Here is a 17673-nt window from a genome sequence, read left to right as displayed (position 1 = left end):
TGGACAAGCCCAGCAGATTCACAGGTGAAGCCTCACCTGGAAGGACTGTTTGGGGCACTGAATGGAGATGAGGGAGGAGGTGTAGCACTCAAGCCACTTGCATGGATAAGTGCCTGGAGGGAGATTAGTGGGGAAGAGAGAAATGGACAAGGGAATTGTGGAGGGAGTGATCACTGTGGAAGGCGGAGAGATGGGGGGGAGGTCAGGATATGTTTAATGGATCCCTTTGCAGATGGCAGAAGTTGTGGATGATGATGTGTTGGATGAGGAGGCTGCTGGGGTGGTGAGTAAGGACAAGAAGGACTATATCACTATTATGACGGTGGGAAGATGGGGTGAGTGTTGTTGTTTGGGAAATGGAGGTGATCCAAGTGAGGGCAGCATCAATAGAAGAGGGAGGGAAACCCCATTCTTTAAAGAAGGAGGACATCTCTCATATCCTTGAATGGAAAGTCGCAGAAGTGAAGGAACTGAGATGAGAGAATAGAACTTTTACAGGAGATAAGGTGGAAGAGGTATAGTCAAAATAACTACAGCAATTAGTAGGTTTATAAAAGATCTCAGTTGCCAGTTTGTCTCCTGATATGGAGACAGAGAGATTGATAAAGGGGGAGAGTTGTAAGAAATGGACCTAGTGAATTTAAGGGCAGGGTGGAAATTAGAGGCAAAATTGATGAAATTGACGAGCTCAGCACAGGTGCATGAAGCAGCACAAATGCAGTCGTCAGTGTAACAGAGGAAGAGTTGGGGAGTATAAATGGGTAAGGCTTCGAACATGGACTGTTCTACATCGCTGACGAAGAGGCAGGCATAGCTTGGGCCCATGGCTGACCCTCGGGTTTGGAGAAAGAACATAAGAAATAGGAGCATGAGTCGGCCATCTGGCCTGTCAAGCCTGCTCCGCCATTCAGTAAGATCATGGCTGATCTGACCATGGACCTACCGGCCTTTTCCCCAGATCCCCATAAGCGTGAGGAGCCAAAGGAAAAATTGTTGAGTGTGAGGACCAGTTCTGCCAGACAGAGAGGGGAGGTGGCGGAGGGGAACTGGTTGGTTCTTCTGTCAAGAATAAGAGGAGAGCTTTGAGGCCTTCTTGATGGGGGATAGAAGTGTATAGGGAATGGACATCCATAGTGAAAGTGAGGTGGTCAGGGCCAGGGAATTGAAAGTTAGTGAAGGGATCAAGGGTGTGAGAAGTGTCGCGGATGTAGGGTGGAAGGGGCTGAACCGGGGGGGGGATCAAATGGAATCGAGGTGCGAGGACGTGGTTGCAGTAAGGCGGAAGCAGGCAGAGGCAATCGGCCTACCCGGACAGTCTGGCCTGTGAGAAGTAGAAGCAAGTGGTACAGGGTAAGGGAACTATAAGTTTGGTGGCAGTGGTTGGGAGTTCTCCAGAGTGGATGAGGTCAGTGATGGTGTCAAAGACAGTTTTCTGATGGTGTGGAGTGGAGGAACTAGCAGAATGGCCAAATCCTGCTTCCTTGTATTCTGGTCTTACATTAAAAGTAGACCCTGTAGGAAGTCCCCTGTATTCACAGGAGTTCTCAGTAAGTGTGTTATCTTCGCAACATGCTTTGGCAAGGATGGCTGTGGTCAATTGGATGTAGATAAGATCTCCCGGTTGCCACCCACTTCAACTCTTCTTCACATTCCCGTTCAGATATGTCCATACATGGCCTCCTCTGTTGCCATGATGAGGCTAAACTCAGGTTGGAGGAGCAACACCTCACATACCATCTAGGTAGTCTCCAGCCCCTTGGTATGAACATTAAATTCTCCAACTTCTGGTAATTCCCTCCCCCTCTCCCTATTTCACTCTGCCCCCTCCCCCAGCTGCCCATCATCTCCCTCATGGTTCCGCCTCCTTCTACTACCCATTGTGTTTTCCCCTATTCCTTCTTCACCTTTCCTGCTCATCATCTCCCTCATGGTTCCGCCTCCTTCTACTACCCATTGTGTTTTCCCCTATTCCTTCTTCACCTTGCCTGCCTATCCCTCTCCCTGCTTCCCCCCCCCACCCCTTTATCTTTCCCCTTACTGGTTTTTCACCTGGAACCTACCAGCCTTCTCCTTCCCACCCTCCCCCCACCTTCTTTATAGGGCCTCTGCCCCTTCATTCTACAGTCCTGACGAAGGGTTCCAGCCTGAAACATTGACTGATCGTTTCCACGGATGCTGCCCGATCTGCCGAGTTCCTCCAGCGTGTTGTGAGTGTTCCTTTGACCCCAGCATCTGCAGAGTATTTTGTGTAGATTAGCTGCTGGACCATTAGCTGTGGAAGCAAAATTAAGCCATTTGGCCCATTGAGTCTGCTCCACCATTCCACCATGGCTGATTTATTATCCCTCTCAACCCCATTCTCCAGCCTTCTCCCCGTAACCTTTCACGTCCTTATTGATCAACAACCTATTGACTTCCACTTTAAATATACCCAATGGTGTGGCCTGCACAGCATCCATTGCAATGAATTCCACTGATTCACCGCCTTCTAATGAAGAAATTGCTGTTGCTGGTTGCTGTTCTAAAGGAAAGTCCCTGTATTTTCTAAACTCCCAACTGCAAGAAACGTCCTCTCCATGTCCTCTCTCTCTGGACCTTTCAATATTCGATAGGTTTCAGTGAGAGCCCCCCTCAGTCTTCTAAACTCCAACGAGTACAGGCCTACAGGCATTAAACCCGACTCAAATATTAACCCTTTCATTCCCGGGATAATTCTCATGAACCTCCTTTGGTCCCTCTCCAATACCTGCACATTTTTTTCTAAGATGAGGGGCTCAAAACGGCTCACAATACTCCGGTACACCAATGCCTCAGCATTACAACCTTGTTTTTTCTGTATTCTGGTCCTCTCGAAATGAGTGCTAGCATTGCATTTACCACCGACCCAACCTGCAAATGAACATTTAGGGGACTCCTGCACGTGGACTCCGACCTCTTCTTCAGCGGGAACCTCTGAACTGTGACGCCTCAGGTTCAGGCGCAGATATCCCCCCTCACAGAAGTTACCCCTCCTTCCACTGACAGCTATGCAGTGACAATTAACCTTTTTTCGGCAGTTCTTCCCCCCTCCACCACCACGTTGTACTTGACGCCACGTCCGGTTGAGTATGTGTATGTGTAGACTGGGGCGGAGCGCCACGTCGGCAGCGTTGAGCCAGGAGCCGTGAGCCGTGAGCCGTGAGCCGCCGAGCGGGTCGGTTCCGTGCAGACAGCGGACTGCTTGACCCCCGCCGAGTCCAGGAGCTGTGTGTTCACCGGTCGGGGAGCAGAGGGCAACCCAAGAATGGTGAAGGTATCGCAGGCGTCTTTATCTTCTGTTATTGTCAGAGGAAAGTAAGACACAACTTTTTTGTTTTTTTTAAGATCTATTTAAATATCTGAAATATTTAAACTGGGTCGACATTCATGTCTTATTGTGCTTCAAAAGGGAGCGAGAGATTTGAAGTTAAAGTAAGATCCGAAAACTGTTTTAAAATCTGCAGTGAAATCTACAGTATTTACTCGTAAGTGGATATGCATGTTTATTCTTGACGCTATGCCTCCAAAGAGAGGGAGAGAATTAATATGTTACCCGTAATAAACGTTTCAGGAGCGGATGATCCGCACGAAGACCGCGGTGTAGTTTGGAGGAGAGGGGGACAGAAGGTCTTAGCCTCTTGCACGGTGCTCATACGAGGTAAAAAGTGGCACAGTTGTGCTCCTCGGCTTCCTTTGCTCAACTGCGTGGTGTTTGCAGAGGAGCAGTCCGAAGTTGTGGAAGTCACTGGGTTCACCGTTTGCCCCTTCCAGTTAAGCGGGCTCCTCGGTGACAAGTCGGTAGCGCCATGTCACCAAGGTCTTGTCCATGGTCCGCGGAGGGTTGGGTCTGATATGCTGGGCCGTTTCCAGCCCTGGTGCACGGAATTGCATTTGGCCTACTGCATATTGTATTCATTTCGAGAGGACTAGAGTATGAAAGCAAGGATATAGTGCTAAGGCTTATAAGGCATTGGTCAGACTGCACTAGGAGTTTTGTGAGCAATTCTGGGCCCTTATCTAAGGAAAGATGTGCTGGCATTGGAGAGGGTCCAGAGGAGGTTCACGAGAATGATCCCAGGAAATAAAGGGTTAACATGTGAGGAGTTTTTGATGGTTCTGCCCCTGTAGTCACTGGAGTTTAAAAGAATGAGGGAGGATCTCATTGAAACCAATTGAAAGGCCCAGAAAGAGTGAATGTGGGAGATGTTTCCGAAAGTGGGTGAGTCGAGGACCAGAAGGCACAGCCTCAGCTTAGAGGGGCATTCATTTAGAACAGAGACGAAGAGGAAATGTCCTTATTCAGAGAGTGGTGACTGTGGAATTCATTGCCACAGTGGGCTGTGGGGGCCAGGTCATTGGGTGTATTTAGGGCAGAGGTTGATAAGTTCTTGATTAGTCAGTATGTCAAAGGTTCCGGGGCGAAGGTGGGGGAATGGGGTTGAGAGGGATAATAAATCAGCCATGATGGAATGGAGCAGCAGACTCGATGGGCTGAATGGTCATATTCTGCTCCTTATGGTCTTCATTTTGTTCAGCCGTGTGTTCGGGGTTGACAGTTATCTTCATGATTTGAGTTCCTGACCACACTGCCCAGCTTGCCCTGGGACCTCAATGTCTTGCATTTCCTTGCAGCACAGGTGGAGGCCATTTGGTTGATCATGTTGCAGAACATTCCACAATACAGAGGGACAGAATAAGGCCATTCAACCATCGAGCCTGTTCCACCATTCCAATATGGCTGATTTATTATCCCTCAAACCCACTCTTCTGCCTTCTTCCTGCAACCTTTGATACCCTGACTAATCCAGAACTTATCAACACTCTGATTTAACTGTAACCAATAACTTGGCCTCCACAGCCATCCATGGCAATGAATTCGACACATTCCCCACCCTCTGGCTAAAGAAGTACTTCCTCATCTCTGCTCTAAAGAGACTCCCCACTATAGAAAACATAGGTGTGGGTCGATGGGACTGGTTGGACACTGACTAGATGAGCTGAAGGGCCTGTTTCTGTGCTCTGGTGCTCTATGACTCTTATCACATTGAAAAAGTTAGGTAGGGTGGGTGTGGAGAGGCTGGGGGAGTCTAGGACCAGAGGGCACAGGGGGCAGAATAGAGGGGTGTCCCTTTAGAGCACAGATGAGGAGGAATTTCTTTAGCCAGAAGGTGCTGACCTGTGGAATTCATTGGCTGTGGAAACCGAGTCATTTAAAGCAGAGCTTGATGGGTTATTGACAAGTCAGGGCATCAAAGGTTACGAGGACGAAGGCAGGGGAATGGGGTTGAGAGAGATAATAAATAACCTATGATGGAATGGAGCAGCAGACTCGATGGGCCGAATGGCCCAGCAGTGTGGCAATGTCTTGTGGTCTGAATTATGGTTTGTTCAAGCATCATGGCAATCATTTCATTCAGGTGGGGCATCTGAAAGGGAGAGGAGGAGAGGTATCGGGAGGGCGCTGGGCCCTGCGGAGAGATATCAGGAGGGTGCGGGACCCTGGGAAGAGGTAACGGGAGGGTGCCGGAACCTGGGGGGAGATAACGGGAGGGTGCCGGAACCTGGGGGGAGATAACGGGAGGGTGCCGGACCCTGGGGGGGAGGTATTGGGTGTGCTGGACCCTGGGGAGGGGTTTTGGGGGGGGAGGTGCTGGACCCTGGGGAGAGGTATCGGGGGGGGGTTTCGGAGCCTGGGGAGAGGTAATGGGCGGGGGGGGGTTTCGGACCCTGGGGGGGAGGTACTGGGGGTGGGTTTCGGACCCTGGGGAGAGGTATCAGGGGGTTTCGGACCCTGGGGAGGGGTATTGGGGGAGGGTTCCGGACCCTGGGGAGAGGTACCCGGGGGAGGGGTGTTTCGGGCCCTGGGGAAGAGGTACCGGGGGGCGGGGGGGTGCCGGACCCTGGGGAGAGGTATCGAGAAGGGGTGCCGGACCCTGGGGAGAGAGGTATCAGGTTGGGGGGAGGGTGCCGGACCCGGGAGAGAGGTATTGGGAGGGAGGGCTGGACCCTGGAGAGAGGTTTCGGGAGGGAGGGCCAGACCCTGGGGGGAGCTATCGGGGGGGGGTCCGGACCCTGGGGAGAGGTAACAGGAGGGTGCCGGACCCTGGGGGGAGGTATTGGGTGTGCTGGACCCTGGGGAGGGGTATTTGGGGGTGGGGAGGTGCTGGATCATGGGGAGAGGTATTGGGGGGGGGGTTTCGGACCCTGGAGAAAGGTATTTGGGGGGGTTCCGGACCCTGGGGAGAGGTAACGGGGGGAGGTTCCGGACCCTGGGGGGAGGTATCGGGGAGGGATCCAGACCCTGGGGGGAGGTATTGGGGGAGCAGCGGACCCTGGGGAGAGGTATCGGGGGGGCGCCGGACCCTGGGGAGAGGTATCGGGGGAGGTCAGGACCCTGGGGAGAGGTAACAGGAGGGTGCCGGACCCTGGGGGGGGTATTGGGTGTGCTGGACCCTGGGGAGGGGTATTTGGGGGCGGGGAGGTGCTGGATCATGGGGAGAGGTATTTGGGGGGGGGTTTTGGACCCTGGAGAAAGGTATTTGGGGGGGTTCCGGACCCTGGGGAGAGGTAACGGGGGGAGGTTCCGGACCCTGGGGGGAGGTATCAGGGGAGCGGCGGACCCCGGGGGGGGAGGTATCGGGGGAGCGGCGGACCCTGGGGAGAGGTATCGGGGGGGCGCCGGACCCTGGGGAGAAGTATCGGGGGAGGTCAGGACCCTGGGGAGAGGTATTGGGGGGGCGGACCCTGGGGAGAGGTATCGGGAGGGGGGGTTTCGGACCCTGGGGAGAGGTGTCGGAGGGGGGTTTCAGACCCTGGGGAGGGGTTTCGGGGGGGCCGGATCCTGGGGGGAGGTATCGGGGGGGGTTTGGACCCTGGGGAGTGGTATTGGAGGGGGAGTTTCGGATCCTGGGGAGTGGTATCGGGGGCGGGGGGGGCGGACCCAGGGGAGAGGTAGCGGGGGGGTGGTTTTGGACCCTGGGGAGAGGTATCGGGGGGGGGTGCCGGACCCTGGGGTGAGGTATCGCAAGGGGGGGGGTTCGGACCCTGGGGAGAGGTATCGGTGGGGGTGCTGGATCCTGGGGCGAGGTATGGGGAGGGTTTCAGACCCGGAGGAGAGATTTCAGGAAGGTGCCAGACCCGGGGGAGAGGTATAGCATCTCATTGTGGAACTTTGGAAAATCTGGGATGGTAAGCATTGGAATTGGAAACGTGGAGCTGAAGGATGGGATTAGCGAGAGCCGAGCCGGTGTGGGATCCGAACGTTAGCACGATATTTTTAAACTTGAGGGTGGGCTGTGTGGTAGGCATGTTGTAAAATCCTCAACACGGGTCTCCCCTTACTGACTGGATGAATAGTGTCTCTTGTCCTAGCTCACCAGTGGTAGTTTAAGCATCCAAATGATATGAATATTGGTTTCTCCAATTCATCTAATTTTCCCTTCCTCTTTACCACCTCTTCATCTTCCCACTCTGGCCTCTTGCCTCTTCTCTCACCTTGCTGTCACCTCCCCCTGGTGCCCCTCCTTCTTCCTTTTCCCTCCGGTCCACTCTCCTTCCCTGTCAGATTCCTTCTTCCCCAGCTCTTTGCTTTTTCCACTATTCACCTGTCAACTTCTCCCCACCCATCTATCACCCTCTATCTTGTTCTCCTTCCTCTCCCCTCACCACCTTATTCAGGCATCTTCCCCTTTCCTTTCCAGCCCTGATGAAGGGTGATGGGCCGAAATGCTGACTGTTTATTCATTTCCATAGATGCTGCTTGCGGAGTTCCTCCGGCATTTTGTGTGTTGCAAACGAATAATACAACCACTTCCCCTTGGGTGGCATGGTAGCACTGTGGTTGGCTCAAATCCTTTGCATTAGCCAGCTCTGAGATCGGGGTTCAATTCACGTCGCTGTCTGATAGGAGTTTCCTCTGGGTGCTCCGGTTTCCTCCCACAGTCCAAATGAATGTGGATTGGCGTTCGTGAGCTGTGGGCGTGCTATGTTGGTATCGGATGTCTGGTGGCGCTCACGGGCTGCCCAGCAGAACCTTCACTGATTTAACTTGATGCAAATGGCGCATTTCACTGCATGTTTTGATGTTTGTGTGATGGGTAAAGCTAATCTTTCGTTATTTTTAATGATCTCTGTTATGAGTGGACAACCTGCAGGCTGGGGAATGGTGAGAGTACATTGATGCTTATAATTAACCAGCAATTTGGCCCATTGAGCCTTCCCCACCATTCCTTCGTGGCTGATGATGGAAAGGCAGGACAGACTTGATAGGCTAAATACCCCTCTCAATCCCCATTCTGCTCCTCGTAACCTTTGAAGCCCTTACAAATCAAGAATTTATCAGCCTCAATGATTTTGGCCTCCACAGCCTTCTGTGGCAATGCATTTCACCGATTCATCACCCTCTGGCTCAAGACTTTCCTCTTCATTTCCGTTCTAAAGGGACATCCCTGTATTCTGAGGCTGTGCCCTCTGGTCTTAGAATTTCCCACTCTAGCCCTTTCAATATTCAGTATGTTTCAGTGAATTCCCTCCCCCATTCTTCTAAATTCCAGTGAGTACAGATCCAGAGCCATGGAGCCAAACTGCAGGCTGACGGACGGTAACAGTCAGTACCAGTCATGGGGTTCCCTGTCCTTGAGCAGTGCCTCTCCAGTTGGATGTCGGGATCAAGGTCAATCCCTGTAGATCACCAGGAATGAAGTCAGAAAGAATCATTCCACGAAACCTAGAACTCATCCTCAGAATCAGGTTTAATATCACTGGCAGGTATCGTGAAATTTGTTGTTTTTGCAGCAGCAGTCCATTACAGTACATAATTAAAACTGTCAATTACAATCCTATATAGAAAGTAGTTCAAAAAGACTGGGGAAGAAACTGTGAGGTAGTGTTCAAGGGTTGATTGTCCATTCAGAGATCTGATGGCAGATGGGAAGAAGCTGTTGTGTGTCTTCAGGCTCTAGTACCGCCTCCTTGATGGTAACATGTCCTGGGTGAGGGGGGTCCTTAATGATGGATGCTGCCTAATTGAGGTATCGCTTTTTGAAGATGTCCTCCATGCAGGGGAGGCTGGTGCCCTTGATGGAGCTGACTAAGTTTGCATCTTTCTGCAGCTCTTTCATGATCCTGTGCATTAAAACCTCCACACCAGATGGTGATGCAGCCTATTAGAATGCTGTCCACAGTACATCTGTAGAAATTTGTTAGTCTTTGGTGACATACCAAATTTTCTCAAACGGCAAATGAAATATAGCCAATATCATTTGCATTGGATTTGCTGTGCTGTGGTGTATTGTCCTTCAATGTTAAGTGTTCAATGGCCACAGCGTTTAAAAGATATTTGGACAATTACGTGGTTTAGAAGGACATTGACCAGACACAGGTAAACGAGGCACCATGGTTGGGTGAATGGACTGTTGTCTGTGCTCATTAACTGTCTCCCTGATTCTAAAGGGTTAATATAAATGCTCCACCTTGGTGGCCGGGGGTCTCTCTGGGAAAAGTAGTCGTATTCTGGCTATAGTACAGTAATACGTTCAGTAACAGCAGCAGCTCTGAGGGAGAAAACAATTTTTTCCAAGTCTTGAGGTGTCTTAGCCTGAAACGTTGACTGTTTATCCCTCCCTTACCTGCTGAGTTCCTCCAGCATTTTGTGTTACTCTGGATCACCAGCATCTGCAGAATCTCTTGTGTGCCTGGGATTATATCTGTTTTCCTCTTTAAACCTTGCCGTCCCCTCCTCCTTCCACCCCTGCCATGATAGCCCCCATTTCACTTTAAGCTGTTCCCTTGGACAAAGGAACATTGAATAGTACACCACGATGTCGTGCCAACCTGTTAACCTACTCCAAGATCAATCTAATCCTTCTCTCTCACAGAACTCCTATCGTCCACGTAAGGGTTAGCTCAATTCCCTAATGTAGCTGCCTCTACCATCACGCCTGGCAGGACATTCTATCCACCTACTACTCTCTGTATATCAAGAAAAAAACTACCCCTGCCATCCCCCCCCCCACCTAAATTTTCAATAATCACCTTAAAATCAGGTCCTTTCGTATTAGCCATTTCCACCCTGAGAAAAATGACACTGGCTGTCCACTCTATCTGTGCATCTTATCATCTTGCACACCTCTACTGAGTCACCTCTTACCCTCCTTCGCTCCAAATAGAAAAGCGCTCATTAGACACTCTCTCTAATCCAGGCAACGTCCTTTAAATCTCCTCTGTGCCCTCTCTAAAGCTTCCTCATCCTTCCCATACTGGGGTGACCAGAACCGAGTCCTGTAAGAGAGGTCCAACCAGGATTTTATAGAGCTGCAGCATTGTCTCACAGCTCTTGTACTCAATCCCCCAACTAATGAAGGCCAGCGCATAAGCAGCCTTCTTAACCACCCTACCAACTTGCTGGAATACTTTTTGGTGCTGGTTCCAAGATGCAGATCACTCTTCACAGGGAGGTGTTGCACGTGTTTGAGAATGGGATTCCAGTGATCATTGTGTCCAGTCTCTCTGTCACCTGTGTGTGCACATTTGTGTTTTCCTACCTGTCTTGCTTAACTTAATTCTAGCCATTTCTTCAGAGAATTCTCCTGTTTTGTGTGAGCTCAGTATGTAATGACTTGACCAGTAACCTCAGGACTTTCTTCAGCTCCAAATAAGCTGGGAAACCACTGTTTCGAGCACCTCCGTTCCATCCACCAGAAGTGGAATTTCCTGGTGGCCAAATATTTTAATTCCCATCCCTATTGCCATTCCAACATGTGTGTCACTTCTGCCACAATGAAGTTATTCTCCGTGTGGAGGAGCAACAGCTCATATTCCGCATGGGTAGCCTCCCATCTGATGGCATGTACATCGATTTCTCCTCCCCCGCCCCTCTTCCATTCCCACTCTGTCCTCCTTACCCCTGCACCTATCACCTTCCACTGGGTCCTTTCCTCCTTCCCTTTCTCCTCCGGTCCACTCCTCTCCTATCAGATTCCTTCTCCAGCTCTTTATCTTTCCCACCTGCCTGGCTACACCTATCACCTTCCAACTATCCACTTACCTTTTTTATTCTGGTGTTTTACCCCTTCCTTCTCAGTCCTGATGAAGGGTCTCAGCCTGAGACGTTGACTGTTCATTCCCCTCCGTAGATGCTGCCAGACCTCCAGCATTAGTTTGTGTATTCCCCTCCAAGTGCTGAATAATGTGGAACTAAACCGAGCCATTCGCCAGCTGGTGGTGTAGTGGCATCGGCGCCGGACTTCGGAGCAAAGGCTCACGAGTTCGAATCCAGCTGGCTACCTTGCACGCTTTCCATCCGTGATGGGTTGAGTGTCGAGCTAGCAGCTCAGCCTTGTAAAAATAAGAAAGCCTGCTAAAAAAAACACAGTCATGATGGTGTCCCGATGACTCCACTCAGAGTTAAGGCTTTTCTTCTTCTTCAAACCGAGCCATTGGCAAATTAATCTTGTTATCTGGGTTTTAATAAGACACACCCAACTTGATTTATATTGTTGTATTTAACTTGGCCCAGAGGGATATGATCATTGGAATTTCATTTTGCAAGGTTGCAGGAGTTATCTCATTGTGTCCCATCCCTTAACCCCATCTACTCCAGAGAGAAAGCAAAGGTGTGTTCTTGATAAATACTGTGCCCCAGTTGTGAATAGGTGAATGTTTCCTCAACGATGCAATATCGTTGAATGTTTTACAGCTCCTTCAGTGAACAGAACTATTACTGGTCATAGCTGGAAGTCAAAGTAATACACACAAAATGTTGGAGGAACTCAGGTCAGGCAGCGTGGATGGAAATGAATAAACAGTCAACAGAGAAGCTGGGAGGTGATTGGTGGAAAAAGTCAAGGGCTGAAGAAGAAGGAATCTGATAGGAGGGGGTCACCGGGGGAGATGATGGGCAGCTGAGGAAAAGAGAGGGGGTGAGTGGGGGTAACCAGAATGGAGAAAAGTGGGGGAGGGGAGATGTTAACGTATGTTAGAGAAGTCGATGTTCATGTCATCAGTTTGGAGGTTACCCACTGTCCACTCCTATCAGATTTTTTTTTCTTTTTCAGCCTGTAACCCCTTCTATCTATCACCTCCCAGTGTCTTCATTTCTCCCCCATCCCCCCAACAACCCCAGGCTTCACCTATCACCTTGTGTCCTTCTTCTATCCTTCCCCCTCCATCCACCTTTCTATTCTGGTGCCTTTCCTCTTCCTTTCCAGTCTGGATGAAAGGTCTTGGTCTGAAACGTCAGCTGTTTTCCCTCTCCACAGATGCTGCCTGACCTGCTGAGTTCCTCCAGCATTTGGTGTGTATTACTCTGGATTTCCAGCATCTACAGAATCACTTATGCCTCACTTCATCCCCCTCCCCACCCACCCATCTTCCCCCTCACCTGCTTTCACCTATCACCTACCAGCTTGTACTCCTCCTTCCTCTTTTCTCCCTGCCACCTTATTCTGGCTTCTTCCCCCTTCCTGATGAAGTGTCTGGGCCAGAAACATCAACTGTTTATTCCATTGCCTGACATGCTGAGTTCCTCATTTAGTCAAATGTGTGTGTGTGTGTGCACACATAATTATAATGAGTAGTGCAAAAAGACAGTAAAAATAGGGGGACTTCCGGTAGCGCTCATGGAGTGAAGTCGCGTTCTTGACTCGCTCCATTACCTCTGAGTTTTTTTTCTCTATGGTCAGCTATACTTTAATTAACCATTAAGGCATCAACTCTTACAATACTTTGAATTAAACTGAATTCTCCGACAACTGGATGGAACTTAGATCTGCTATGTCTAAGAACGAGAAAGACGGCAAGGATGGTAAACCTCCGGTTAAACCGAAAGCTACGGATCTCCCTCCGACTGAATCACCGGTGACTTTGAAAGCGATATCGGAGTTAATTCAGAGGGAAATTTCAACCTCTGTTAGGGAGATGATTCGTACGGAAATTGCAGGCTTTGTTAAAAGACAGTAAAAATAAAATACTGGGGTAGTGTGTGTGGATTCATTGCCCATTCAGATGTCTGATGGCAGAGGGTAAGAAGATGTTCCTGAAGTACTGAGTGTATGTCTTCAGACTCCTGTACCTCCTCTCTAATGATAGTAATGAGGAGAGGGCATGTCCTGGGTGGTGAGGGTCCTTAATGATGGACGCTGCCTTTTTGAGGCATGGCCTTTTGAAGATGTCCTCGATGCTGGCCAGGCCAGTGCCCATGATGGAGCTGGTTGAGTTTACAACTGTCTGCAGCTTTTTCCGATCCAGTGCAGTGGCCCCTCCGTAGCAGACAGTGATGGAACCAGACAGAGTGCTGTTGGTGGTACATTCAGGAGGGTGACGTAACCAGTTAGAATGCTGTCCATGGTGTATCCAGGAGAGTGGTGGGGGAAGGTGATTTCAGCCTTGGGGACCTGTTCAGGTGTAAAAGTGAATTAAACTTCATTAATTATGTGGCTGATCCCCCAAAGGTTTGAGAATTAGCAGTATGTTTCTGCAAGCAAGCCAGCAAGTCCCATTTCTGGAGTATTTTTAGTTCTTCATGCTATGGGAATTACTGTGCCTGTTGTGAGCCGTGATCTTAATTCTCCTGCTATAATTTTGTTTGTAAAGAAGACACACATTTTGATCAGCCAGTTGTGTCAGAGCTGTAGTTCATGTTAGATTTAATGCAATGGCTGTTCTGCTGTGTAGAATATCACTGACCTGGAGCTGGGCCCAAGCACCGAGTGGCAGCAGTCTTAGTGTGAAGGAACAGAGGGGTCTTGGCGTCCAGGTACATAGATCTCTAAAAGTTACTGCAGAAGTAGATAGGCTGGTTAAGGAGGTGTATGGTGTGCTGGCCTTCATTAGTCAGGGGATTGAACTCAAGAGCTGTGAACCATGTTGCAGCTCCCTAGAACCCTGGTTAGACTACACTGGGAGTATTGTGTTCTGTTCAGGGTCTGTACTGTGCAGTACTGTTCTATATATCTTTAACTGCCAAGCCCCAAAAGTAAAATTCCCTCAGGGCTGAGTCAGGGGGAGTGATCTAATGTTTATGGGACAGGCTGGGGGGGAGGGGTGGTTGAGCATTCAGAACGCATGTTTTGAAACTTTCTCAAAGACTTTATGTCCACTTTGTTCAAAGTTCAAAATAAATTTATTGTCAAAGTGTATATATATGTCACCATATGCAACCCTGAGATTCAATTTCTTGCGGACATTTACAGTGAATACAGGAAACGCATTAGAATCAACACAACAGGATGGACAAACAACCGATGTGTAAATGCAAATAAATAAACAATAAATATCGAGAACGTGAGATGAAGAGTCCCTGAAAGTGAATCCATAGATTGTGGGAATGGTTCAGTGATGGGGTGGGGGAAGATGAGTGAAATTATTCCTTCTTGCTCAAGAGTTGGATTGAGGGGTAACAACTGTTCCTGAACCTGGTGGTGTGAGTCTTGAGACTCCTGTACCTCCTTCCTTTCTTTACTTTCCTGCAAATGCCGACAAGTAAATGGATCTCATAGTCAATTTACTATCGAAGTATGTATACCATGTACAATCTTGGGATTCATTTTCTTGCGGGCATCCTCAGGAAAATGAAGAACTACAATGGAATCCATGAAAAGCCACACACAACGAAGGCAGAGTCCCTGAGCGTGAGTCTAGAGGCTGTGGAGTCAGTTCAGCGCTGAGGCGAAACCAGGTGGCCTGGGAGCCGAGACCCCTGCACCCTCCGCCCGATGGTGGTGGTGAGAAGAGAGAGGGAGACGGCTCCCGTTTGGGTGGGGGACCTTGGCTGGCTTGGAGTAGCGGGGAAGAGCAATCATTCTCTGCTCTTGGCCCTCGGTGCTTTAATCTGGCTAAAGTCTGTCCCAGCACTCTCTCTTCCGGCAAAATGCCATCCACTTCAACATGCCGTACCTGCATTCCTGAGAGTCAAGTTCGCCGAATCCTTCAGGAGATAGTAAAGTTGCTCGTTTGTTTAGGTGGTTCAAAAGTGCATTTCTTTGAGGGAAGTTGCAGACTGCAGTGATTGTAGCTCAGGAAGAACATCCAGTGGTTTTGTGAGCTGCTGCAAAATGTTGCTGTAGGTCGCCAGCACCTTGATGCACTTGAGCTATGCAGCAGGTGACATTAACAAGCTTTGTCAGTAAATTTTCTTTGAACTTTGACTTTACCACCTGCTAGAAGGGCCAGAAGGCCAAAATCTCTCCCACCTGGAATTTCTTCTCATCCTAAAGCTCCGCAGGATGTCCACACTCTTTCATTTCTTCTGCATCACCTGTGCCTTTGTACAATTATTGTTTTGATTTCTGTCCACAGTGAAGTCTGGATTTGAATTTGCAATCTTCCTTTGCCTGGGCTGAGATTTTAATCAGCCTGGATTTTGCCGAGTTTGTCAATGTTCCTAATGGAATCATCAGGACAGCACACAGCTCAACTCGTGTATGGACTCTAAACCCATCAATGGTGTCTGCATCGTGATAAGAATGGGTCTATTCTCCCTTCTGTCAATGGGAGAGGATGGCTGTTAGTCTCAGTCATGAAAGAACTTTCTAAGATTCTTAGAGTCATGGAACATGACAGCACAGAAACAAGCTGTGTCCATCTAGTCCATGCCGAGCTATTAATCTGCTGAGTCCCATTGACCTGCACCTATTCCATAGCTCTCCCTACCTCTCCCATACGTGTGGCTATCCAAACTTTTCTTAATCAACTCTACCACCACCACTTCCACTGGCAGCTTGTTCCACACTCTCATTACCCTCTGAGTGAAGAGGTCCCCATCCAGTTCCCCTTAAATATTCAAGCAACACACATCAAAGTTGCTGGTGAACGCAGCAGGCCAGGCAGCATCTCTAGGAAGAGGTATACTCGACGTTTCGGGCCGAGACCCTTCGTCAGGACTAACTGAAGGAAGAGTGAGTAAGAGATTTGAAAGTGGGAGGGGGAGGGGGGAGATCCAAACTGATAGGAGAAGACAGGAGGGGGAGGGATGGTGCCAAGAGCTGGACAGGTGATTGGCAAAGGGGATATGAGAGAATCATGGGACAGGAGGCCTAGGGAGAAAGACGGTGGGGGGGGGAGAGAGAAAACCCAAAGGATGGGCAAGGGGTATAGTCAGAGGGACAGACGGAGAAAAAGGAGAGTGAGAGAAAGAATGTGTGTATAAAAATAAATAACGGATGGGGTATGAAGGGGAGGTGGGGCATTAGCGGAAGTTAGAGAAGTCAATGTTCCTGCCAGCAGGTTGGAGGCTACCCAGACGGAATATAAGGTGTTGTTCCTCCAACCTGAGTGTGGCTTCATCTTTACAGTAGAGGAGGCCGTGGATAGACATATCAGAATGGGATGTGGAATTAAAATATGTGGCCACTGGGAGATCCTACTTTCTCTGGCGGACAGAGCGTAGGTGTTCAGCGAAGCGGTCTCCCAGTCTGCGTCGGGTCTCGCCAATATATAGAAGGCCACATCGGGAGCACCGGACGCAGTATATCACCCCAGCCGACTCACAGGTGAAGTGTCGCCTCACCTGGAAGGACTGTCTGGGGCCCTGAATGGTGGTAAGGGAGGAAGTGTAAGGGCATGTGTAGCACTTGTTCCGCTTACAAGGATAAGTGCCCGGAGGGAGATCAGTGAGGAGGGATGGGGGGCACGAATGGACAAGGGAGTCACGTAGGGAGCGATCCCTGCGGAATGCAGAGAGAGGGGGGAGGGAAAGATGTGCTTAGTGGTGGGATCCTGTTGGAGGTGGCGGAAGTTACGGAGAATAATATGTTGGACCCGGAGGCTGGTGGGGTGGTAGGTGAGGACCAGGGGAACCCTATTCCTAGTGGGGTGGCGGGAGGATGGAGTGAGAGCAGATGTACGTGAAATGGGGGAGATGCGTTTGAGAGCAGAGTTGATAGTGGAGGAAGGGAAGCCCCTTTCTTTAAAAAAGGATATCTCCCTCGTCCTGGAATGAAAAGCCTCATCCTGAGAGCAGATGCGGCGGAGACGGAGGAATTGCGAGAAGGGGATGGCATTTTTGCAAGAGACAGGGTGAGAAGAGGAATAGTCCAGATAGCTGTGAGAGTCTGTCGGCTTATAGTAGACATCAGTGGATAAGCTGTCTCCAGAGATAGAGACAGAAAGATCTAGAAAGGGGAGGGAGGTGTCGGAAATGGACCAGGTAAACTTGAGGGCAGGGTGAAAGTTGGAGGCAAAGTTAATAAAGTCAGTGAGCTCAGCATGCGTGCAGGAAGCAGCGCCAATGAACGAGCTCAGCATGCGTGCAGGAAGCTGCATATTCCACCTTTCACCCTTAAATATTCCACCTTTCACCCTTAACCCATGACCTCTAGTTCTAGACTTGCCTAACCTCAGTGGAAAAAGCCTGCTTGCATTTACCTTATCTGTACCCGTCATAATTTTGTATACCTCTGTCAAATCTCCCCTCATTCTTCTACACTCCAGAGAATGAAGTTCTAACCAATTCAACCTTTCCCTATAACTCAGGTCCTCAAGTCCCAGCAACATCCTTACAATTTTCTTTCCTTTCAAAATTTTGTTCTTAGTGTAGAATTCACCTTAGATTTTCTACTTTTGAATATCTCTAATGATTCCTTACATAAGATATTTTAGGTAGGGCACTGAGCACTGGCTGTCATCTGACTCTTGTGACGTGTTAGACATAATTACAGG

At 49.6% G+C, this 17673-nt stretch overlaps 1 protein-coding gene across 3 annotated transcripts in view; it reads left to right on the top strand.

Moving 5' to 3' along the window:
- The first annotated feature begins 3125 nt into the window (after positions 1-3125).
- Positions 3126-17673, top strand: part of zgc:153675 (uncharacterized protein LOC768179 homolog) — a 43085-nt gene continuing 28537 nt past the window's right edge. Inside the window, exon 1 of one of the 3 annotated variants that reach the window (XM_063043701.1) lies at positions 3126-3330. Coding sequence is in view for 1 of the 3 variants with exons in the window: in XM_063043699.1 (XP_062899769.1) it covers positions 3284-3292 (9 nt within the window). In the remaining 2 variants the exon portion in view is untranslated. Of the gene's footprint in view, positions 3334-17673 lie in introns of all 3 variants that reach the window. The other 2 variants (XM_063043699.1, XM_063043700.1) reach the window with 2 other exon arrangements.

Source organism: Mobula hypostoma, chromosome 3 (genome assembly GCF_963921235.1).
Source record: "Mobula hypostoma chromosome 3, sMobHyp1.1, whole genome shotgun sequence".
Taxonomy (NCBI): domain Eukaryota; kingdom Metazoa; phylum Chordata; class Chondrichthyes; order Myliobatiformes; family Myliobatidae; genus Mobula; species Mobula hypostoma.
The sequence above is the reverse complement of the archived record's forward strand: the minus strand, read 5'-3'. Positions and strand labels throughout refer to the sequence as shown.